The 25,934-nt window shown below is 43.3% G+C and overlaps 1 protein-coding gene across 6 annotated transcripts; it reads left to right on the top strand.

Moving 5' to 3' along the window:
- Positions 1 to 1,960: 1,960 nt before the first annotated feature.
- On the top strand, positions 1,961 to 24,573 carry LOC115193572 (WASH complex subunit 2). 6 transcript variants are annotated; one of them, XM_029752320.1, is made up of 27 exons: positions 1,961 to 2,225; positions 2,712 to 2,855; positions 3,149 to 3,313; positions 3,797 to 3,856; positions 3,965 to 4,132; positions 4,454 to 4,547; positions 4,721 to 4,782; positions 4,931 to 4,984; positions 5,306 to 5,392; positions 5,831 to 5,915; positions 8,446 to 8,561; positions 8,778 to 8,832; positions 9,106 to 9,180; positions 9,688 to 9,867; positions 10,123 to 10,289; positions 11,658 to 11,759; positions 13,298 to 13,390; positions 13,484 to 13,585; positions 14,501 to 14,658; positions 14,793 to 14,916; positions 16,895 to 17,113; positions 17,439 to 17,621; positions 17,696 to 17,827; positions 19,664 to 19,858; positions 19,964 to 20,704; positions 23,463 to 23,625; positions 23,809 to 24,573. In XM_029752320.1, the coding sequence occupies exons 1-27, from the start codon at positions 2,148 to 2,150 to the stop codon at positions 23,955 to 23,957; spliced, it is 3,951 nt and encodes a 1,316-aa protein (XP_029608180.1). In that variant the 5' UTR covers positions 1,961 to 2,147; the 3' UTR covers positions 23,958 to 24,573. The 6 variants fall into 6 exon arrangements, with proteins under 6 accessions (XP_029608180.1, XP_029608181.1, XP_029608183.1 ...); XM_029752321.1 differs by having other exon boundaries at positions 3,962 to 4,132; positions 5,309 to 5,392; XM_029752323.1 differs by having other exon boundaries at positions 3,962 to 4,132; positions 9,127 to 9,180.
- Positions 24,574 to 25,934: the final 1,361 nt, after the last annotated feature.

Here is a 25,934-nt window from a genome sequence, read left to right as displayed (position 1 = left end):
TCTTGAAGACGGAAGGGACGTAGTCAGCGGTCAAGGATCAGTTGATGAGCGAGGTGAGGTAAGGGAGAAGGTCTCCGGAAATGGTCTGGAGAAGAGAGGAGGGGATAGGGTCAAGCGGGCAGGTTGTTGGGCGACCGGCCGTCACAAGACGCGAGATTTCATCTGGAGAGAGGGGGGAGAAAGAGGTCAAAGCACAGGGTAGGGCAGTGTGAGCAGGACCAGCGGTGTCGTTTGACTTAACAAACGAGGATCGGATGTCGTCAACCTTCTTTTCAAAATGGTTGACGAAGTCATCCGCAGAGAGGGAAGAGGGGGGGAGGGGGAGGAGGATTCAGGAGGGAGGAGAAGGTGGCAAAGAGCTTCCTAGGGTTAGAGGCAGATGCTTGGAATTTAGAGTGGTAGAAAGTGGCTTTAGCAGCAGAAACAGAAGAGGAAAATGTAGAGAGGAGGGAGTGAAAGGATGCCAGGTCCGCAGGGAGGCGAGTTTTCCTCCATTTCCGTTCGGCTGCCCGGACCCCTGTTCTGTGAGCTCGCAATGAGTCGTCGAGCCACGGAGCAGGAGGGGAGGACCGAGCCGGCCTGGAGGATAGGGGGCATAGAGAGGGGGCAAAGAGAGAATGTCCACTTGGGAGAGATGAGGATTCCAGTGCCACCACCCCGCTGGCCAGATGCTCTCGGGGTATGCGAGAACACGTGGGCAGACGAGGAGAGAGCAGTAGGAGTAGCAGTGTTATCTGTGGTAATCCATGTTTCCGTCAGAGCCAAGAAGTCGAGGGACTGGAGGGTAGCATAGGCTGAGATGATCTCTGCCTTGTTGGCCGCAGACCGGCAGTTCCAGAGGCTGCCGGAGACCTGGAACTCCACGTGGGTCGTGCGCGCTGGGACCACCAGGTTAGAGTGGCAGCGGCCACGCGGTGTGAAGCGTTTGTATGGCCTGTGCAGAGTGGAGAGAACAGGGATAGACAGACACATTCACATTCTTTCAAACATGATTATTTGGATATAAAGATTAACTTTATCAAACAAAACAAACATTTATTGTGGAACTGGGAAACCTGGGAGTGCATTCTGATGAAGCTCATCAAAGGTAAGTGAATATTTATGTCCAAATACCTCAATTTTGTAGGTGCACTATTACAAATGCAAGGCACGTGCTTATTAAGTCCAGACGAAAAGTCAAAAAAGTTATACTACAGTTTTTAGAAACATGTCAAACGATGTATAGAATCAATCTTTAGGATGTTTTTATCATAAATCTTCCATAATATTCCAACCGGACAATTCCTTTGTCTTCAAAAAAGAAAAGGAACACAGCTAACTCTTACGTGAGTGCGCGCGAATGAGCTCATGCCATTTTCTCAGTCATCTGATTCCAATGGCTCTTATTCTCTCCCCATTCACAGTAGAAGCATGAAACAACATTCTAAAGACTGTTGACATCTAGTGGAAGCCTAGATTTTTTCTCAGGTTTTTGCCTGCTATATGAGTTCTGTTATACTCACAGACATCATTCAAACAGTTTTAGAAACTTCAGAGTGTTTTCTATCCAAATCTATATCATATCTTTGCCTCTGGGACTGAGTAGCAGGCAGTTTACTCTGGACACCTTCTTCATCTGGACGTGAAAATACTGCCCCCTACCCTATAGACCAAAAAGCTCATTTTTGTATTCATTTTTTATTTTATTTAACTTTTATTTAACCTTGAGACGTTATCCTTGGGACGTCCCTACCCTAACCCTTACCTAACCGTAACCTTTGACTGTTTGAATCGTCAACTTCAATGGGGTGACGTCAGAGTTAGGAAGTCCCAAGCAAGGAGCCTGTTTAAACTTTTGGCTTTGGCATGCTTACCCCACTTTCCCCTAGCTGGAAAAAAATGAATGAACTGCAGTGTTTCTCAAAAGATTAGACTAGGCCTAGAGTAAATAAATGAACAATTCTAGCTAAGGAAAACTGCATGCATTTCAATAACATGACAATGCATTCAACATACACATTACATACCATACAAACAAAGACCTGTATGTATTGATTACTATTGCTAATTTGATGTGGTAACGTTGCATTGAGTCAGGTGACTGCCGTCAGCTGATTGACTCCAGACAGACAGACAGACAGAATTATGGCCGACCTGTCAAGAGCTCAATGAGGAACGGCATAATCGAGTCTCTTTTTACGACTTTTGGGGCTCACATTTCACTAACGTGGACAACAGTTACTAAGGTGAGTTTAGTAAAAATATCTCTGAAAGTGCGAGAGTATGCTCTCAATGAATCATTGCCTGGCTAGCTAGCTAGCCAGTCTCCGGCAGTGCATAAACATTTATTCAACTAACGTCCTATACCTAGTTAACATTCCAAATGACATTTTGCGAAAGCTTGCGACTTCCCAATGAAACATTGCACCTACAATGTTCGAAAACTAGTTTGCTTGCTTACTAGGGTAGCAAACTAGCTAGCTTGTTTGCATTGCAATAAAGCAGACACTGGTGCCAGCTAATTTAGCTCGCATTTGCCAGTCCATGCCTGTGTTGATCGCGACCAAAGTTATATCATTTGGGCTTATTTTTGACAAATCAGGTAATGGATCGCGTCCAGTTTGCACGAAACAGTAGAGAACTTTTAAATGATTATTGTCTACGCTGAACGCCCGTTTGAAATGTTTTCTCCGGTTTATTCCCACTGAATACATCCTTCAATATTGTTTCAGATGAGCGGGTTGCCGGTTGGCATGGCGAATGTCCCCAGCAAGAGCAATCACACCGGGAAGGATGGCCAGGTGTGGGAGAGACTCTGGACCTTGGAAGAGATGCGACAGACCAGCGCCAACTGGTCCCTGGCTGCAGACTCAGGGGTAGGCTTTGGTTATTATCTACAAGTTATTATTCAGTTTCTGAATACCCAACTGTTTCTAATGCATTTAACAGTGTATCATCTGGTGGCTGAAGCAGAAACAGACTGGCAGGCAGGCTCTCAGCCTCTAACTCTACATTTTATGGGTAGAGCAATCACATAGCGTTGTAAACAGCAATGCAACAGATTAACTACCCTTATCGCTGTGGCAAAGACAACGTCCGCTACTGAACAATCAGATACACTGTTGAATAGATGAAGATTAAACAGTTGTTGGTATCCCCTCGTCCACAGCTATTCCTGTTCCTGCAAGACTTCTCCCAGAGGATGCTGTCAAAGACTCATGAGATAGAGAAGCAGCTGGATGGACTGATCAGAGACACCAAGGCCACAGACTGTTGCGTGCACACTGTCTTCAACGACTTCCTCATGCTCTCCAACACACAATTCATTGAAAACGTACGTTGTGGACTGGAAATACCATGGTCGTCTTCATTAGAGCATTTTAATGGAAGAAAACTGACTGAAACAGGGAAAGGACCACCTGTTCTTGACTTGTCTAATAAGTAACACAAATTTACTTTTTTTTGCTTCAAATTTGTTTTACTACAGTGTGCCCAAATGAACACGACCCATGTCTTGTTCTTCTGTTCAGCTTGGTGCCCCTCTACTTTAGAGGATGGTTATGCCGTATTTTACATTTCACAGATATTTTGAAACTTCACAAGCTTTTAACAAAATGAATAAAAGATGAATCGTGCTACATGGTACAGAACTATGAGGAACTGATGACACTTGTGTTTAATGATCTGCTTGCTCATGGTGCCGCCTCTTTTTGTTCACTATCTCAAGGTGCTGTGTTACATTGATAGATTCTAACTCATTCTTCTTGTATTGATTGTGTGATGTGTTACTGATCTTTGTTTTTGTTGACCTCATCAGAGAGTGTATGATGAGGAGGTGGTGCCAAAGCCTGAGGCCTTGGAGAGACCGCCTGAGCAGGTAAATCATCTACCTACTCCTTCCTTGATGTGTTGTGACATGTATAGCACTGTGACGTTGCGAGTTCCCCCCCGGGGATAGTTCAATTCAATTACCCCGCATTAGAAGACTCGTGAGCAGAAGGAAGCCCAGCTGATTCCTAAGGTCCAGGAAGCAGTGAACTACGGTCTGATGGTGCTGGACTCTGCCTTTGAGCAGCTAGACATCAAGGCAGGAAACTCTGACTCAGAGGACGAGGAGGCCACAGACAGAGTGGAGCCCATACTGGAGCCCAAGGTGAGTTTGGAATCATCTGGAAACATACAGGATTAGAGATAGAATGAAAGTTATTCACTGCTCCAGATATCACGTTAGGATTAATACCTGCCCAGTCTAGTCCAGGGAGGATGGCCAATGTTTCCATGCCACTGTGTTTTTGATCTGTCTTTGGGGTCTAGCTCAGGTTAAGCACTTTGACAACTGATGTACACGCTTATTTTACATTTTTTTGACTAACATTTGATTTCAATGATTCTGCTCGTATTGACCAATGACGTTTTCTCTGACCGCTTCCTCTCCGTCTTTCTTTCTCTAACCCACCTCTCTCTCTGTTTGTAGGACCTGTATGTGGACAGGCCTTTACCATATTTGATTGGCTCTCAGCTCTTTATGGGGCAAGAAGACGTTGGACTGGGAGACCTCTCCAGTGAAGGTAGATCACCTCTGTTCCTCATGTACTCTTTCTACTGAAGGAAAGTGTGTGTATTCTTGGCATGTGTTTATATTGTTAGTGTTCAACACTCTTCCAAGCATAGTGTTTCTCCTCTAACATTAGTCGTATTTCGCAAAGAGAAAGTGAAACTGATGTCATTCTTTACTTCACAGAAATGTCAGTCGACAGCGATCGAGACACCGTCATTTTGAGCGAAGATGGCAAAGATGCTGACGTAAATCTTTTTTCATATTTTCGGCTAGAAAGAGTCGGATGTTTTTTTAAGTGTGAAGTTGGCATTATTATTATCCTCAAAATAAGTTGAAAATACTGACAATTTTATTTAGATGACTGTATTATCCCTGTGGTGTTTATGTGAACAGCAGTCAGACGATGACTTTGACCAGGATGAGGAGGGGCCAGGCACCATGAAGAAGGTGAAGGTCAATTTCACTGTGACTGTCAGGGTCGACGATCAAACCCAGAGTTAGTTGATATCGCTGTGAAAACAATAACAAACGTACAGAATTGTATCTCTGTGTGCACAATTCTGACAATGGATGATTAAGGTATTTGCCAATTTAATCAATGACGAAACACAACAGAAAAGTGTGTGGTTGATTGAATCCTACCTACACTCTGGACACTGGCCATAAGCATGCTGTTGTTTATGGCGATCATGGTAATGATTACACCTTAGTGAAGATTGTGATTTTATTTGCAACCTCATGGATGACATTGAATGATTTCCCCTTCAGAAGTCGTCTATGTTGAGTGATGATGAGGAGGGAGATTCAGACATTTTCGGAGAATCGGACGAAGATGATGATGATGATGATAGAAAGGTATGTTTGATTATAGTTTGCTGGTGGAGACTGATACTAATAATATGACGGACAGATCATTTATAAAATATAACTAGCCTTTATCCAGCTAAGTCAACATTGCTAATACATTTGTTTTAGGACTTGAGGGAGCATAATGAATGTGTCATGTCTCAGCTATTGAATGTAGACAAATGTGAAATATTTTGAAGTTAATTGCATGTCCCCTTACTTTTACATTTTAGTCATTTAGCAGACGCTCTTATCCAGAGCGACTTACAGTAGTGAATGCATACATTTCATACTTTTTTTTCTCCGTACTGGTCCCCTGTGGGAATCGAACCCACAACCCTGGCGTTGCAAACACCATGCTCTACCAACTGAGCCACACGGGACCTTACATGATAATTGATGTTCTATTCCACCTCTCTTTTACGGAAGTCTTTGTGTCACATTCAGAACCCAAGACCATCATCCTTTGCTGATGAGCTGGCTGCCAGAATCAAAGGGGAACCCATCAGCAAGCCAGAGGGAGATCGCACATGTATGTTGGGTTGATATGACCTGAGTTACAAACTACTCAGCACGTCCATTATCACCTCCACCATCATGGTATCTGTATGAGCTCATATGCTAGCCTGGGTATCAGTGTGTTTCTGCTTTAGCCAATTTATTGCCATATGATCATGTGGCCCTGTGTTTTGTGCAGTAATGTGACATGCCTGGATTTTTACCCTTTTATTTAAAGCTTTTTCATCAAAATGTCCTTTTCTTTTTATGTCAGATGGTCCAGGACCATCTTCATCTAGGTCACAACAATAGACAATCACAGTCTGCTTAAACTAATAACACACAAACAATTATACGTTTTCATGTCTTTTTTGAACACACTATGTAAACATTCACAGTGCAGGGTTGAAAAAGTATGTGAACCGTTGGATTTAATAACTGGTTGACCCTCCTTGGGCAGCAATAACCTCAACCAAACGTTTTCTGTAGTTGTGGATCAGACCTGCACAATGGTCCGGAGGAATTTTGGACCATTCCTCTTTGCAAAACTGTTTCAGTTAAGCAATATTCTTGGAATGTTTGGTGTGAACTGCTCTGTTGAGGATATGCCACATCATCTCAATAGGGTTGAGGTCAGGGCTCTGACTGGGCCACTCCAGAAGGCGTATTTTCTTCTGAAGCCATTCTGTTGTTGATTTACGTCTGTGTTTTGGGTTGTTGTCCTGTTGCATCACCCAACTTCTGTTGAGCTTCCATTGGCAGACAGACAGCCTAACATTCTCCTGCAGAATGTCTTGATAAACTTGGGAATTCATTTTTACGTCAATGATAGCAAGCGGTCCAGGCCCTGAGTCAGCAAAGCTGCCCCAAACCATGATGCTCCTTCCACCATACTTTACAGTTGGGATGAGGTTTTGATGTTGGTGTGCTATGCCTTTTTTTTCCTCCTTTCTTATTAGTTTAAGCACACTATGTTTGTCTATTGTTGTGACTTAGATGAAGATTTGATCAAATTTGATGACCAATTTATGCAGAAATCCAGGTTGTGTTTTGTGTTCCTTCCAAACAACTCCACTGTAGTTTCATCTGTCCACAGAATATTTTGCGAGTAGCGCTGTGGAACATCCAAGTGCACTTTTGCCAACTTCAGACGTGCAGCAATGTTTCTTTTGGACAGCAGTGGCTTCTTCCGTGATGTCCTCCCATGAACACCATTGTGTTTTACGTATCGTAGACTCTAGTGTTCCAACTGTTAGTGTTCCAGAGATTTCTGTATGTCTTTAGCTGACATTCTAGGATTCTTCTTAACCTCATTGAGCATTCTGCGCTGTGCTCTTGCAGTCATCTTTGCAGGACGGCCACTCCTAGGGAGAGTAGCAACTGTGCTGAAATTTCTCCATTTATAGACAATTTGTCTTACCGTGAACTGATGAACAGGCTTTTAGAGATACTTTTGTAACCCTTTCCAGCTTTATGCAAGTCAACAATTCTTAATCTTAGGTCTTCTGAGATCTCTTGTTCGAGGCATAGTTCACATCAGGCTTCTTGTCAATAGCGAACTCAAATGCTGTGAGTGTTTTTTATAGGGCAAGGCAGCTCTAACCAACGTCCAACCGTCTCATTGATTGGACTACAGGTTAGCTGACTCCTGACTCCAATTAGCTGTGGAGAAGTCATTAACCTAGGGGTTCACATACTTTATCCAACCTACACTGTGAATGTTTAAATGATGTATTCAATATAGACAAGAAAAATACAACTTTTGTGTTATTAGTTTAAGCACACTGTGTCTGTTGTGACTTAGATGAAGATCAGATCAAATTTGATGACCAATTTATGCAGAAATGCAGGTAATTCCAAAGGGTTCACATACTTTTTCTTGCCACTGTAATTCTCAATTCAGGCTTAAAATAAAGGAAAACATCTTGATATGCCGTATGACTGCGCGGAACACACAGTCTGGCACCCAGACTAATGATCCTACACTTCACTCTAACAATCTACCTAAATTCATTTATCTGTCCTCTCTGTTTTGATTATTATGGCCACTGTTTGCTCCATACAAGTTCCAAGATGTGTTTTCAGTTGGTACATTTGTACATAATGTAGGCCATACAACAAATGTGATGTCATAATGCAAATAATGATGGCAGATTTCAACAGCACATGCATGTTTCACTACATATCATTGTTCTGCATGTGCATGCTCATGTTTCCTTCCCCGTGTCACTTCTCTGAAGCGTTGTCGTCTGCCTCGAAGAAGAACAGTAAAGCAAAGAAAGAGCCCAAGGCTGAGAGGCCACCGGGTTGGACAGCAATTCACTCATCTAAAAGAGTTTTCTTTACTGCACATTGTGTACAAGCACCTAATCTCTCTCACTATCTATACAATTATATTATACCTGCTAAGCTGTTACTTCATAACACTTCAGTCAGAAGAGCATTAGTGGAGTTGGTCTCGCTCCAAAGTGACTGAATGAGATGTCATTTGACAAGCAGTCATGACATTGCAGTATTTACCAGTCATTTTTTTGACTTGTTGACACCTGTTCGTGTTGTTGTAGCTATTGAAGATGACGGCGAGGAGTTATTCGGGCCGCCCAAGATGGAGGACGAGGACCTCTCTCCGTTTGGAGGGAAAGGAGGCCTCTTCAGCGGAGGGAGAGGACTGTTTGATGAGGTAGGCTCACATGAACGCCGTTTTGTAGCTTCCATGTCTTACTTTTTCCATGTTACTTACCCATTGTAATTTCACATATGATGGATAGAAATCAATAAGTGAACTGTTCAAAGAAAACAAAATGAATCTACAGCCTGTTAAAAGCTCCCGAAGAGTACATTTAAATGAGTTTTGTCTGAAACCATAGCGACCCTGATAATGATGTTTGTTGTCCAGGGGGATCTGTTCTCTGATCCACCTCAACAGCCTGTAGCAGAGGAGAAGACCACAGGTAATAATAGTCATACAAACTGTCTGTTGAAACACCAAGGCTGTTTTCATTAGGGCACACTAGATGTTTTGCAATCAAAAACATTTTTTTTCTTCTGCAAGTTTAGATGGTTGCTTTCCTTTTCAGGATGTTTTCTTGTAAGTGAATTGAGAATGTTGTGAAATGGCTGTGGTCACTGTTTCTAATTCATTTTTTGTGGGTTACCTTATTCATTTTGAGTAATGCTATTTTTCTGGACAGTATAGAGACTGACCTGTTAACAGAACCTGTAAGTCTCTCTTGTGTTTCTGCCAGAACCTGTCAAGCCTGCTAAGAAGATTCCTTCAGGGACTGTGTCAATATTCCCAGGTAATATAATTTGAATTTATTTATTTAACCTTTATTTAACTAGGCAAGTCAGTTAAGAACAAATTCTTATTTACAATGACGGCCTACACCGGCCAAACCTTATGGGACTCCCAATCAAGGCTGGATGTGATGTAGCCTGGATTCGAACCAAAGACTGCAGTGATGCCTCTTGCACTGAGATGCAGTGTCTTAGACCGCTGCGCCACTCGGGAGCATAGAAACATGCCCTAAGGACAGCAAAGGCATTTCAAAGATGAAGTAGTAATAACAGTGTTACTCAAATGAAGAAGACAGTTTTCTGGGGCTTGAGAACATAATGCCTCTGAAGATACCGTCCTGCCTTTCTGAAACGGAATTGGATTTATTAAGTTCAAACTAAATACTATTACAATACATGACCACAGACAGTCTACTGTACTATGTTGACTATTCTGTGACGGTACTGAAAATATTATCATCTCCAGGTTTTATCTGACGAGTCTATCCTGTCCTCTTCTTTCCCCATAGAGAACAGCCTGTTTGGCACTCCTAATGACTCTGACTCAGTGGGGGGTAGAGAGAACGGCAGTCCAGCCAAACCCCACAAGACCCAGACATCAGCCCCTAGAAAGACCGCTTTAGGGGGGCTGTTTGACGATGAGGAGGATGACTTCTTCACCGGCAAAAGCCTTAATAAATCCAGCTCAGGTAAGTCAATCAAACCGTAACTTCTCTCTCTCTCTCGCTAGCATGGTGGGCGAGATCCCAACTTCAGATCAATGATCGTAAAATATCAGTAAAAATCTTACATTGGCATCACGCCAATACATCATTTGCTCTTAGGTATGTGAATCAAGTTTTCAGCTTATTTTCATTCATGCAGTAAGTTTCACATCTTAGATCTTGCCACACTATAACTGTCTTCAGCACAAGCACTCATAATGTGTTGTCACCTGTGTTCAGCTGGACAGGAGGAACCCAAGCAGAGGAAGACAGTGGATCTGTCTGGAGGAGGTGATGAGGATGGTGACATCTTCAGTGAGAACTCCGGTGTTCTGCCCCCTCTACAGAGTAGGAGGGAGGTGGTGGAGGAGGAGGAAGAACAGGTGAAACAGTCTCCTCAGAAAAAGGTGAGTGTACAGAGCGTTGTTTTTACCTATACTGTATCATAGGGCCTCCGCTCACTACCTTAGAATTTAGAGAAAAACGGGGCAATTCAAGAGGATGCTACAAAAGTTATGTCAAAACGTTGTTTTCTTATGTGTCATTATAAATCACACATAATGAATCATTAGATTGTTCTCTGCAATATTGTAACTTGAGTATACTTATAGTTGACAGTGTTGATGAAATAAGAATGTTAGTTTGTTGTGACCGTTGCTAGTTTAGACTGTGCTGCTCTTGGGTCTATCTCTTCCATATTTGGCAATGGGAGGTGGTACCAGTTGGAGGTGTTTCTGCGGGTTAGATTGGTATCAAGTTGATTTAGATTTTTCTATGTTGAGAGGTGCCATTTCTATGGCGATTTAAAGGGAAAGATTCAGAAATACACAATGTAAACATGAACATATTGTCTTCACGGAGGGTGGTTATTGAAATTGTCTGTTAGCTTTGTAAATAAATACATATTTAGTCCCTATTTTGTTTTTATACTGCAGATTTCATTTAGAAAAAGCCAATGTTTTCACTCATTTGACCTGCAGCCACTAGTTGACTTTTTCCCCCAATTTCGTGGGATCCAATTGTACTATTGCTGCAACTCTCGTACGGACTCGTGAGAGGCCAAGGTCAAGAGCCATGCGTCTTCCGGAACACGACCCTGCCAAGCCGCACTGCTTCTTGACACACTGCTCGCTTAACCCGAAGCACCTTACACCTGGCGACTGAAGCCAGCGTGCATATGCCCGGCCCGCCACAAGGAGTCACTAGAGCGCAATGGGACAAGGACATCCCGGCCGACCTAACCCGGACGACGCCGGACACCTCATGGGTCTCCACGTCACAGCCGGCTGTGACACAGCCCGGAATCAAACCCGGATCTGTATGATGCCTGTATCACTGCGAAGCAGTGCTTTTGACCGCTGTGCCGCTCGGGAGGCCTGTTAGTGCTGTTCTGCCGCGGAGCAGAGTTCTATGGAGCAGTGACCACTTTGATCATGCCTGTGATGACATTCCATTCACTCTAAACATGATAAATTCTCAGAGTAAATTGTCTAACTTTTAAACCGTCTATGGTAGCGACATGGGGGTTAGACTACTGTTTTTCTGACACAATTCTCTGTTGTATGTTGTATGTTATTTGTATAAACCTTGAATTAATGAATACTTTTATGGGTGAACACCCTACATATTAAGTGGGATACTTGTTAATTGACTAACATTAGCGTGATCATGGTTATTGATTTAGGGGACTTGGGGATCATGATTACATGTTGCACTGATGGTTGTTGAGAATGATGGTTGTTGCTTTCAGTGATGAGGTTTTTGGTTGTGTTTAGATGCCAGCAGGAGGTGTCTCCATGTTTGGTCCTGGTACCAAGAGCCTGCTGACTGAGCCACTAAAGAAACAACGGCCCTCCACCAGTGAAGAGTCAGAGGAGGTGGGAGTCCTCTTTTATCCATCATCTCTATATGCAATATCTCTCTTTCTCTCTAACTCACTCACTCGCAGGTGTGCTTCTTTTCAACACTTATTCTCAAGTAAGGATCCATTACTTGAATGTCATTGAATTAAATGAGAGAACAGATAATGATGAAATATGTCAACATGAAAATTGTATTGGTCTTGCAAATTATTTTCCAGGCAGACTACTGAGTTGTATATCCTCAAACGTCACATTGATAGCTAAAATGGCAGTAAAATGTAGATTCAACCCTGCCTTTTTGTCCAAATGGAACATTATTGGGGACACTGCCCTGTGTAGGGTGCCGTCTTTCGGATGGGACGTTAAACGGGTGTCCTGACTCTCTGTGGTCATTAAAGATCCCATGGCACTTATCATAAGAGTAGAGGTATTAACCCTGGTGTCCTGGCTAAATTCCCAATCTGGTCCTCATATCATCACGGTCACCTAATCATCCCCAGTTTACAATTGGCTCATTCATCCCCCTCCTCTCCCCTGTAACTATTCCCCAGGTCGCTGCTGTAAATGAGAACGTGTTCTCAGGCAACTTACCTGGTAAAATAACAGATAAATAAAAAATCAAATAAAAAAAATTCAGGGATTTTTTTATTTCAACTCATGAAACATGAGACCAACACTTTACATGTTGCGTTTTATATTTTTGTATAGTTTACCCACCTTTTTACCACTACGTCAGTGGAACCAACCAACCCACACCATGTAAGGTGCAAATAAATGCGTCAGACTTTGAGATTGCGAGCATGGGTGAATCGCTCCTGAAGGGTCACATGAAGGGGGAATGACAACGCTGCATCCTGCGCTGGCGCCAGATCTACATTTGTGACTTTTTCTCTGCAACATCCTCCAGAGCTTTTTTGCCCATCGCCTCATTCACGGGGTGCCTGCGATATTCCGCTTTATCAAGTGACGGCTGTGCTCCTGCCCTTCTGGTGGCCGTTAAGGTGCCGTGTTCCTCACACAGCCCACCCACCCTTTTCCCGGCCGGCGACACTAAAGCTGCCAGTCGGAAGCGAGACGCTTTTCGTAGCTATTAAGTAATAGATTCCCAAATGCCGAATAAAAGCACAGTCATTAAGCTGGAGTTGTGTAGTAATGTGAATAGGAAATGTGTGTTCACCAGTAGGCATGTCCCAAAACTCTGCTCATCACTACTCAAATTAGAGGCTCATCAGTACTGACATACCACTCATGTATGTAGTGAAACAAGGTATTATTGAGTAGAACTTGTAAGGTAGTAATGAAAACTACTTTTTTTTCACCATTAGGTTGTAGCTATATACTGCCATCTGGTGGCGACTAGAAACAATGACATAATATGAACCATTACAAATTGATGGTCCTTGAAAATAAATATTAGTGACTGAAAAAGTACTTAAGTCCTTGAATTTGACTTGCCACTGTCTGTACGAACCCTGTAGAATTTTCTGGGTAATCATGGAGCACACTTTGTTTTACAGATTTAACCTCAACCTTCTGTCCCTGTCTTTCTACAGATATGTCCAACCATCCCTAAGAGTCAGTCCAAGCCGGAACCAACACTTCAGAGCAAAGCTCATCTGTCCATATTTGTTGATGAGGAGGATAAGGTGAGAAAATGAGCTATGACTGATATCGGTCCATAAAATATAATTAATTGGTACCTGCATCTTCATATCTAACCACTTTCTTTCATTATGCAGGATCTGTTTGCGTCTGCGAAGAAATCTAAATCAAGCCAAACTGAAGATGCCACACCACAAGTCAAGAAACCTGTCTCTCGCACCCTCTTCAGTGAGGACGAGGTAATGGGAGGGAACGGAACCTTGCTACATAAACTTCCGTTCAACATCAGCCTTTCAGAAAAGAATGCCTCCTTCTGTAGCCACTACCCCTTTTTGTATTCACAGATGTGAAATAACTGGACAGGTGTGTGGGCAATTCCACAGTAACAGAATGATCATTTAACTAAAAAATATATATACACTACCGGTCAAAAGTTTTAGAACACCTACTCATTCAAGGCTTTTTCTTTATTTATACTATTTTCTACATTGTAGAATAATAGCAAAGACATCAAAACTATGAAATAACACATGGAATCATGTAGTAACCAAAAAAGTGTTAAACAAATCAAACTATATTTAATATTTAAGATTCTTCAAAGTAGCCACCCTTTGCCTTGACAGCTTTGCACACTCTTGGCATAGTAGGTGTTCTAAAACTTTTGACCAGTAGTGTAAATCTTTTTTTTATTGCAAAGTTAAACCATACAACTCTATGCACAAAGACTACTTTTAAGTTTCCACAGAACATTTTACAAAAACACATTTACTTGAAGAACTGTACAGATGTAACGTTTGGTACCAAACTTTGCATCTGCACTGCATTTCTGTGGAAATTGTTTGTTGTCCTTGGGCTTAGGGTTGTATGGTTTGCGTAATTTTTCAATCATTGGTTTTTGTTTGACATATATTTTAAAGTGTAAGATCTGAGTTTCTGCAACACTCTAACTGTGGAATTGCCCATAGCCAATATGGTGATGGCAACTCCATCCAATGGGCTCAGCACAGCTTCAGATACAGCTTACAACCATCCTATTCCTACAAATCTGCAAACACCAGAAGGGTAGGGGGCAATTTTGGGCTTGATAGTGAAGGTTGTCGCTAATACTTCAACACATGCTATCTATTTAACCCTTTGTATTCTGTCTGTATCAGGACCATTGGATGAGCTCCAAGCATAGTGCAGGAAAGACTGGAGGGATGAAGTCCAGTTATAGCGCCCGCTATAGTCTACCCAGTGTCAAAGCAGATCCTTTCGACAGCCTGTTCGATGAGGATGATGACGATCTCTTTGCTGCTACCAAGGAGTTGAGGTAAACTTTATATCCACAACAATAGAGACACTGTGCCAAAATGTTTGACTAGTGTTAAAAAAGAAGTTAAATCATTATCTCTAGTTAGGGTCTTGGTGTTGTTTTGATGGGTGTAAATGTCTGTGTTGATGCAGTCAGAAGAAGCCACAGAGAGTGTCTCTCCTGTTTCAAGATGAGACTGAGGATGGTGAAGATAAGGGATCCCTCTTTGGCTTCAAACCAGCCATCAACAACAGCTCTACTCTAGCTGACCCTAAAGTAAGCCTGGGTTACAGATTTTGTCTGTCACAAATGGCAACCTGTTCCCTATATAGTGCACTATATAGGGAATAGGGTGCCATTTTGGGAAGCAGCCACTGACATGAATTATAGCCTAAAGATGAAAAGCCTTCGGGGCAACAATAGAATTCAGTAATACCGTGCATTCGGAAAGTGTTGAGACCCCTTCCCTTTTTCCACATTTTTGTTATGTTACAGCCTTATTTTAAAATGGATTAATTAAATAAAATCCTCATCAATCTACATTCAATACCCCATAATGACAAAGTGATAACAGGTTTTTAGAAATGTTTGCAAATGTATAAAAATATAAAAAACTGAAATACCTTATTTACATAAGTATTCAGACCCTTTACAATGAGTCTTGAAATTGAGCTCAGGTGCATCCTGTTTCATTGATCATCCTTGAGATGTTTCTACAACTTGATTGGAGTCCACCTGTGGTAAATTCAATTGATTGGACATGATTTGGAAAGACACTCACCTGTCCTATATAAGGTCTCACAGTTGACAGTGCATGTCAGAGCAAAAACCAAGCCATGAGGTAGAAGGAATTGTCCGTAGAGGCCCAAGACAGCATTGTGTTGAGGAACAGATCTGGGGAGGGGTATCAACAAAATTCTGCAGCATTGAAGGTCTTCAAGAACACAGTGGCCTCCATCATTCTTAAATGGAAGAAGTTTGGAACCACCAAGACTCTTCCTAGAGCTGGCCACCCGGCCAAACTGGACAATCGGGGGAGAAGGGCCTTGGTCAGAGAGGTGACCAAGAAGCCGATGGTCACACTGACAGAGCTCCAGAGTTCCTCTGGAGATGGGAGAACCTTCCAGAAGGACAACCATCTCTGCAGCACTCCACCAATCAAGCCTTTATGGTAGAGTGGCCAGACAGAAGCCACACCTCAGTAAAAGGCACATGACAGCCCGCTTGGAGTTTGCCAAAAGGCACCTAAAGAATCTCAGACCATGAGAAACAAGATTCTCTGGTCTGATGAAACCAAGATTGAACTCTTTGGCCTGAATGCCAAGTGTCATGTCTGGAGGAAACCTGGCACCATCCCTACGGTGAAGCATGGTGGTGGCAGCATCATGCTGTGTGGATGTTTTTCAGCGGTAGGGACTGGGAGACTAGTCAGGATCAAGGGAAAGATGAACAGAACAAAGCACAGAGATCCTTCATGAAAACCTGCTCCAGATCGCTAAGGACCTCATACTGGTGCGACGGTTCTCCTTCCAACAGGACAACGACCCTAAGCACACAGCCAAGACAACGCACAAGTGGCTTTGGGACAAGTCTCTGAATGTCCTTGAGTGGCCTAGCCAGAGCCCGGACTTGAACCCGATCAAACATCTCTGAAGAGACCTGAAAATAGCTGTGCAGCAACGCTCCCCATCCAACCTGACAGCGCTTGAGAGGATCTGCAGATAAGAATGGGAGAAACTCCCCAAATACAGGTGTGCCAAGCTTGTAGCGCCATACCCAAGAAGACTCAAGGCTGTAATCGCTGCCAACGGTGCTTTAGCAAAGTACTCAGAGTCTGAATACTTCTGTACATGTCATTTTTCAGTTATTTTTTTACATTTGATTTCTTAACATGTTTTTTCTTTGTCATTATGGGATATTGTGTGTAGATTGATGAGAAAAAAACTCCCAATTTAATAGATTTTAGAATAAGGCTGTAACTTAACAAAATGTGGAAAAAGGGAAGGGGTCTGAATACTTTCCCAATGCACTGGATGTAGGCTCTTATATATTATTTCAAAACAATTCAAATATTGAATGAAAAATGTGTTTTTATTCATGATATTTTTGGGGGGAGAGTACTGTTTGTATTGTACTCATGGAAATATATGTGTGGTAACATCCCTGCAGTGACATGTATGTATTGTTGAATTTTAAACTAGTAATTTACCCCCTAGTTCATACCCGTCTCCTGTGCCCTTGTGCTGTTCTCTAGGCTGCTGCTGTGGCCTCCCCAGCCCCCTCGCTGGTCCACACAGACAAACATCCTCCCCCAGTGGAGAAGAGGCATGCAGAGGAGAGGGCAGCGAAGGGTCCTGAGGTACAACCCCTGTCCTCTCTACTTGAGGGCAGTGAGAGTAAGAAGAAGCCAGTAGGGGCCGTCAGTCTGTTTGGAGGGATCAACGTGCTGGGAGACCGACTGGGAGCCGCCAAGGTGAGACGCTACATGAGGCTCAGGGTAGAAGTTCTCCCTAAGCTCAAATCTAGGATCAGCTGAACTCATCAAACCCAAATCTTAACCATAACTTAGTTTTAGTCATTTGGGCCCTTTCTCAATTCATCTTTCGTTAATGCCTCACATCCTCTCTCCTTCTCAAAATGCATTGGAGAAGAAGGCCTAAGGGGAGGGACCTTGGACATTCTCTTCCAGTATGGTTGAGATTGAGGTAAGGAGAGAGGAAAGGTGAATTGAGATGGAGCCCTGCTCCTAAGTGTAAGGTGCTGTACTCAGACTCTATATCTTCCTGTCACTTAACAAGCAGACTAAGAGCCCATTGGACGAGACGGATGGTGATGACTTCCTGTCTAAGGAGGGCCCGCCCCCCATGGAAAAGGAATCCAAAATGAAGAAGAACACCATCAGTCTGTTTGATGATGAGGGTGCTGACTGGACTGTCCCCATCTCCATACCTAGCAAACCAGCTGCCATAAACACACTAAAGGTTTGTCTGGGTTTGTTTATTCATACTACTGACAATTCGTGTGTGTGTGTGTAAATCCTATGTCTGTGTGTTAGCCTACAGAGGAGCGTCCTCATACCAAGAGCAGTACCGGGGTGTTCCAGGATGAGGAACGGCTCTTCAGTCACACTCAGCAGAGAGACAACCACCCCGACGTTGACATCTTCGCCACGCCTGACAAGTCTGTGGTGAGTTCTAGGGACAGTACTCAGTGAGATGGGAAAGGTGTTAGTGTTGGGCGAGAGCAAAAGCCTGCACTCACCAGGACCAGGGTGGATGCACATTGACTAGTACTACCTGCTATTTCATTTAGTGATAAATTAATTGTACTTCTGATATTCCTGGTGATAAAGTGCTGTGTTCCTGTCTGAGGTTCAGCCCCAGTAATGCCAGTAGCTCAGTGAAGTCCAGGCCCAGCTCAGTGAGGTCGGCAGCCCCAACACTTTTTAGTGATGAGGATGAAGATGACCTCTTCAGCTCTGTCAAGCCCAAAGCTCTTCGGCCAGTACCCTATTCAATCAATACAATAACAACTTGATTAATTTACTAATGACTACACCCTCAGTCCTTGTCTTTCATTTGACCTCAGAAAGTATGGGAGAAGCCCAGTAAACCCGGTAAAGACGAGCCATCCCCAAAACCTTCTGGCACAGGGAGTGAGATAAGGCTGATGAAACAGTCTTACGTAGGCTGGTTTACACAGGTAGCCCAATTTTGATATTTTTTTCCACTAATTGGTCTTTTGATCAATCGCATCATATCTTTTCACATTAGATTTTTTTTCAGAGCTGATCTGATTGGTCAAAAGACTAATTAGTAAAAACAAAATTAAGATCAGAATTGGGCAGCCTGTGTAAATGCAGCCTTAGTGCTCTGCAGTCTATGTGATTGCCAATGTGTTTATGATTGAAGGGTTTCAGATTTTGAAGGTTATCTATAGACAGTAATGCTCTCTCCTCTCAGTTGAGACTTGTTATACTGTGATATATTTCAAGGGAATGTTATCCAGGCTGTTACATTGCTTTTGGAGGTACTCCTGTCTGTGTCAAGATTACTTAAAGGTCAAAAACGTGATTTTCCTATGTTTTAGATATATTTCCACACTATGAGTTTGGCATAACATTGTGAAAATGATAATGCCCTTTTTGTGGAGGAGCTGTTTGAAAAGACTGCCTGAAATGTCAGCCTGTTTTGGTGGGATGATGTCACCAGGTGGTAAATTAGTTAATAGACCAATGAGAAAGAGTTCCACACCGCTCTACCAATAACAGCTTGTTATCCCCTCTACACTCAGACAGTCCTGGCAAAATTCTTTGTTGAAAGATTGCTCTTCGCTAAGACACTATTTTTGTTTTTCAATTAAAATGGTCAAAAATCACAGTTAGTTACTTAATTGTTACCAAGAAATTATTTGATATTGAGATAAAAACAGCTACATTGGACCTTTTCACCTGATCTATGGTGTTCAACTGCACAGAAGCCGGCACCAAGCCCTGTAAAATCTAAAGAGCCTTCGTCACGAATTGGAAAACTCCAAGTAAATAACTTCTTCTTTTAAATCAGTCAACGCTTTACTCTTTCTGAGTGAGAGTTTATTCGTCCAACGTGTTCTCTGCCAGACATCTTTGAACCTCCGCCTTTGACATGAATCATGTGGTCTTTTCCACTACTGGCTTAAAAGCTAAACGGAGACAGCGTGACTGTCAGATTGATTCGCATAATGTTGACTTTTTTTACCATCAGACTGAAAGTGATTGCTCAGCCTTTCTTCTTCCTGAAACTGCATGAATAGATGTCATTCCTATGTCTACATTTTGACTTTGGCTTTATTCTTGGGCTCTCTCTTTCCTCTGTATGTCTACCGCTTTGTTCTGATGATTATGAGGAACTGCATGAACAAAATTACTTGTAAATCCAATTCTATAATGTGATAACCATTTGCATGTGTCCTCACTGTGCTACAAACACTCTCTTATAAAGGACTTTAGTTGATGAACAAATGTGTTCCTCCTCCCCACTCTCAGACCACCCTGGTGATCAACCCTGCTGCCCTCCTGCCTAGCGCGTCCCCTTGGATCCTAGGGGGGGTCAGTGGACTACCAGGCCTCAGCCCCAGTCCGGCATGGACCCAGTCCCCCAGCAACAGAGGGCTTAGCTTCGACCACCCTGTCCAGGTGTCCGTGCTACAGTGTGCCAACAAGGTTGGTCAAGGGTCAGAGGTCAGGCACTGGGGTGTGGGGGAAACGAAGCACACCTAAAGCTCTAACCTTGTACCTTCCTAAAGAAGCCCCTGTTCTGACTTCATGTGTCTTCTCTTCCTGTAGGGTCGAGCTAAAGGCTCCATCCGCCGCAGGCCCCAGACCAGGGCAGCACGGCAGATTTCTGCTCAGCGCTCTGTGGACCAGAAAAACCAGGGAGAGGACCGGGCCGGACACAGCCCAACCCTACCTCATCCAACCCAGCCTAGTTTGGCACTACCTAACCCAATCCAGCCTAGCCTGGCACTACCTAACCTAACCCTGCCCAGGCCTAGACTACCCAACCAAGTCCCAACCACTGCCTTGCCCTCCTTACCTGCCTCCTTACCCTCCCAACCCCTGCTCACTGATGTCTCTGTCAGACCATCAGTTCTAACACTACCAGTATCCAACACCCCTCTAAAGAGAGACTTTTCTAAGGGTTGCAAGGTGAAGGTGCTACCCTCTCCCGACGAGGCTGACCTGTTTGGGTCTGACAGCCCCTTCGGGTCTGTCCCTGCCCAAGCCCCAGTCCCCAAACTTACCACCCCCTCACCCAAACTCACCACAAAGACTACGGAGGGTGAGTTGACGCCGAAGAAGGAGAAAGAAGCGACCCCTCCGTCCCTCTTTGACGACCCCGTGGGTGACCTGTTCCAGAAGGTCAAGCCGAGGTCGGCGAAGAAGGCAAAGGCCTCTTCCTTCCTGGAGGATGAAGAGGATATCTTTGTGTTGGGAAAGAGCTCCACTCCCACTACTAAAATTACTGCTGGGGGGAAATTCACTAAGGCAGGGAGCAACTCTACTCCAAAACAGGACCTCTTCCAGGTATTGGTCAGGATGATCAATATTGTCAGTTAATTGAACAATCAATCTGTCCGTTTTTTTTTATTTTTTGTGCAGCCAGGAATTTACATTCTTACAATCATTGAAATGTTAGTTTATTATTCATCGTAGTAGTTGGAGGAAATATCGATACAGTTACATATCGCATATTATTTTGGATGGTATTATGTCGATACTTTGACTCGCAAGTACTAATTGGTGGTATCTGTGCCAAAACTCAGGTATTTTTCATCCTATAGCAAGTTCTCCATATTCTTTTTAAATGTTGAGTCGACATGTTTTCAGCACTTTTCTTTCCATGACTGATTTAAAACAAATTTTCTCATGCTCTTTTGTCTGTCTGCAGCAGACATACACTGAGTATACCGAAAATTAGGAACACCTTACTATTATGGAGTTGTACCCCCCCCCCCCCTTGACCTCAAAACAGCCTCAGTTTGTCAGGGCATGGACTCTACAAGGTGTCGAAAGCACAGGGATGCAGGCCCAACAACGCTTCCCACGGTTGTCAAGTTGGCTGGATGTCCTTTGGGTAGTGGACCATTCTTGATATGCATGGGAAACTGTTGACCGTAAAAACAGTAGCGTTGCAGTTCTTGACAAGAACTGGGGCGTCTGGTACCTACTACCATACCCCGTTCAAAGGCACTTAAATCTTTTGTCTTGCCCAATCACCCTCTGAATGGCACACACATACAATCCATGTCTCTATTGTCTCAAGACTTAAAAATCCTTCTTTAACCTGTCTCCTCCTTTTCATCTACTCTGTTTGAAGTGGACTTAACAAGTGACATCAATAAGGGATCATAGTTTTCACCTGGATTAACCTGGTCAGTCTGTCATGGAAAGAGCAAGTGTTCTTAATGTATTATAGACTCAGTGAGCAGTATGTTTCAAACATTAAATTGCAATAAAATCACAGTATTGAATCGCAATACATATAGAATCGTGAGAATCGCAATACTTATCGTATCGGCACCTAAGTATCGTGTTAATACACTGCTCAAAACAATAAAGGGAACACTTAAAACAACACAATGTAACTCCAAGTCAATCACACTTCTGTGAAATCAAACTGTCCACTTAAGAAGCAACACTGATTGACAATACATTTCACATGCTGTTGTGCAAATGGAATAGACAACAGGTGGAAATTATAGGCAATAAGCAAGACACCCCCAATAAAGGAGTGGTTTTGCAGGTGGTGACCACAGACCACTTCTCAGTTCCTATGCTTCCTGGCTGATGTTTTGGTCACTTTTGAATGCTGGCGGTGCTTTCACTCTAGTGGTAGCATGAGACGGAGTCTACAACCCACACAAGTGGCTCAGGTAGTGCAGCTCATCCAGGATGGCACATCAATGCGAGCTGTGGCAAGAAGGTTTGCTGTGTCTGTCAGCGTAGTGTCCAGAGCATGGAGGCTCTACCAGGAGACAGGCCAGTACATCAGGAGACGTGGAGGAGGCCGTAGGAGGGCAACAACCCAGCAGCAGGACCGCTACCTCCGCATTTGTGCAAGGAGGAGCAGGAGGAGCACTGCCAGAGCCCTGCAAAATGACCTCCAGCAGGCCACAAATGTGCATGTGTCTGCTCAAACGGTCAGAAACAGACTCCATGAGGGTAGTATGAGAGCCCGACGTCCACAGGTGGGGGTTGTGCTTACAGCCCAACACCGTGCAGGACGTTTGGCATTTGCCAGAGAACACCAAGATTGGCAAATTCGCCACTGGCGCCCTGTGCTCTTCACAGATGAAAGCAGGTTCACACTGAGCACATGTGAGACGCCGTGGATAACGTTCTGCTGCCTGCAACATCCTCCAGCATGACCGGTTTGGTGGTGGGTCAGTCATGGTGTGGGGTGGCATTTCTTTGGGGGGCCGCACAGCCCTCCATGTGCTCGCCAGATGTAGCCTGACTGCCATTAGGTACCGAGATGAGATCCTCAGACCCCTTGTGAGACCATATGCTGGTGCGGTTGGCCCTGGGTTCCTCCTAATGCAAGACAATGCTAGACCTCATGTGGCTGGAGTGTGTCAGCAGTTCCTGCAAGAGGAAGGCATTGATGCTATGGACTGGCCTGCCCGTTCCCCAGACCTGAATCCAATTGAGCACATCTGGGACGTCATGTCTCGCTCCATCCACCAACGCCACGTTGCACCACAGACTGTCCAGGAGTTGGCGGATGCTTTAGTCCAGGTCTGGGAGGAGATCCCTCAGGAGACCATCCGCCACCTCATCAGGAGCATGCCCAGGCGTTGTAGGGAGGTCATACAGGCACGTGGAGGCCACACACACTACTGAGCCTCATTTTGACTTGTTTAAAGGACATTACATCAACGTTGGATCAGCCTGTAGTGTGGTTTTCCACTTTAATTTTGAGTGTGACTCCAAATCCAGACCTCCATGGGTTGATAAATTGGATTTCCATTGATTATTTTTGTGTGATTTTGTTGTCAGCACATTCAACTATGTAAAGAAAAAAGTATTTAATAAGATTATTTCATTCATTCAGATCTAGGATGTGTTATTTTACTGTTCCCTTTATGTTTTTGAGCAGTGTATGTCTTGAGGTCCCTGGCAATTCTCAGCCCTACAGTACATTGTAGTAGTCTAAATGCAGTTGGTCTGGCTCAGCGCATGCTGCCTCAGCTTATCCAAGAGTCACGATCTCTGCAACAGGAGGTGGAGGGAAAGTGTGTGTCTGCTTCTTTTCTGAATGTGTCTGTTTCTGTTGTCCCAGGATGAAGCGGAGACGACCCCCAAAGCTCACAAAGATAAATCCCTGGATGCCAGCCTGTTTGACGACAACGTTGACATCTTTGCTGATTTGACGGCCACTTCGAAACCAAAAGAGAAGAAGTCCAAGAAGGCGGAGACTAAATCCATATTTCATGATCATATGGGTGGGTGTTTGCGGAGCACATATTTCAGAATATCTTGCATTGTTTGTTGTTCCTCTAACTTTCAACATGCACGTTGAAATTTACCACAGACAAATATAGGCATACGTACACACACATTCTTACAATGCCATTGCCACCAGGTTGAACTGAAACATCTACTGGACATGCTCTCTCTCTGTACAGATGACGTCTTCTCTCCCAGCACTGTGAAGCCAATGGCCAAGCAGCCTCCATCCAAGTCCAAGAAAAGCCCTCCCTCCCAGGACACCAGTGCAGCGGACGACTTGGGCAACATCTTCGACGACCCTCTCAATGCTCTGGGTGGGAACTGAACCGTGGACTGTTCCTGATGAACTAAAACTTTGTGTCCCAAATGGCACCGTATTCCCTAGATGGTTCATTAATTTTGACCAGGGCTCATAGTGCACACCCTATGTGGGGAATAGCGTGCCTTTTGGGATGCAGTCTCTAACTGTTCAATTGTGCAGAAAACTTTGTTGTTTTGGAGGACAGAAAAAGGTGTTGGAGATATTAACACTGTTCTTATAGAGACTATTTCTATATAGAGACTATTTCTATAAAAACAATCCATCGATCGGCATGACCTCGGATGGAAATTTAAACCCAGGATAAAGGGGATGATTCTGATACTCATCTCTGATTGATAACAAGTAACTATTTGTCTTTATTTCATGTCCATGGTAGCAGCACTTAGCCATCATTAGGCCAGCTGCTAATAAAGAGGTAGTTGAGTTCTGGGTATGTGGTTTGGCATTGCCATTCTGAGATTACATGTCGCCATCGGGCTGTGCCATATCACCGTTATGAAATCATTGTTTTTGTTTTTCAATTAATATGAAATTGTTACATTTGTTAACTTTGCCTGTGATAAATGACAATAGATTATTTTTTTTAAAGAATTAAAATAATATTTTGCTAAATTTAAAATGTGTGTGCTGAGTTTGTTTCTAAGATCTCCAGCACGACGTTAAAGTCTCTTGTTAAGATGATGAATCGTGGAATTACTAATGCAGCTAAAAGAGGAACATGGCCGTTACTCAGATCCACTGTGACTCCATTTACACGGTTCCTTCCCTTTTATAACAATTCTACTAATACCAATACAAATAAGATTCACTGCCATCTCTAATCAACTTTTAAATGTTGACTAACTGCACTGGTGCATTTAGAGGATTCTGCTACATTTTATAATAATAAGGAACATCTATATTTTGATCAATTCAAATCTATCACTGATGATATTTTAAGTTTTAATGTCATGCTCAAGTACAATGACATGCCTTTCTTGCAAACTCAAAACCCATCAATGTAATGCTAAAAATAAGATTAGAAAAAACAGATTAAATATGTCAGCAGACTATGTACAGGGTCAGTTCCAGTACCATATTTACAATGTGCAGGGATGCTGGATCGCTAGAGGTAGATAATGTATGTATGTAGGCAGGTAGCCTAGTGGTTAGAGCGTTGGACTAGTAACCGAAAGGTTGCAAGATCGAATCCCCGAGCTGACAAAGTAAAAATCTGTCGTTCTGCCCCTGAAGAAGGCAGTTAACCCACTGTTCCTCGGCCGCCATTGAAAATAAGAATTTGTTCAATACTGACTTGCCTAGTTAAATAAAGGTAATTAAAATATGGGTAAGATGACATCAGGATATATGATTAAGAGTAGCAGCATATGATGATTTATGTGTTTGTGTGTAGAGTCTATAAATGTATGTGCATATTGTTTGCGAGCAAATTATGACGTGTATGTGTTGGAGTATCAGTGTGTGTAACTGTAGGGCCCTGTGAGTGTGTATAGAGACAGTGCAAAATAAGAATAAAATACATTGGTCAACTCAGTCCCAGCCATTTAGTTAGCTATTTAACAGTCTTATGGCATGGGGATAGAAGCTGTTCAGCAGTCTGTTGGTGTCAGAATTGATTCACCAGTACCGCTTGCCGTGCGGAAGCACAGAGGACAGTCCATGTCTCTGGTGGTTGTAGTCTTTAATGATTTTCCGGACCTTCCATTCACACCGCCTGATAGAGAACCAGTGGAGACCCATCATTCAGGGCTTTGCCCCACACATTTTTAGCAACATGTTTTGCATGTTATTTTGACATTCATACGTGTCACATATCAGTTTGCAAACAATGTAAAAAGTATATAAACTCAGCAAAAAAGAAATGTCCCTTTTTCAGGAGCTTGTCTTTCAAAGATAATTTGTAAAAATCCAAATAACTTCACAGATCTTCATTGTAAAGGGTTTAAACAGTTTTCCATGGTTGTTCAATGAACCATAAAC

The sequence above is a fragment of the Salmo trutta genome, chromosome 5, assembly GCF_901001165.1.
Source record: "Salmo trutta chromosome 5, fSalTru1.1, whole genome shotgun sequence".
Classification (NCBI taxonomy): Eukaryota; Metazoa; Chordata; class Actinopteri; order Salmoniformes; family Salmonidae; genus Salmo; species Salmo trutta.
Note: the sequence above shows the minus strand (reverse complement) of the source record. Positions and strands in the feature narration are given on the sequence as shown.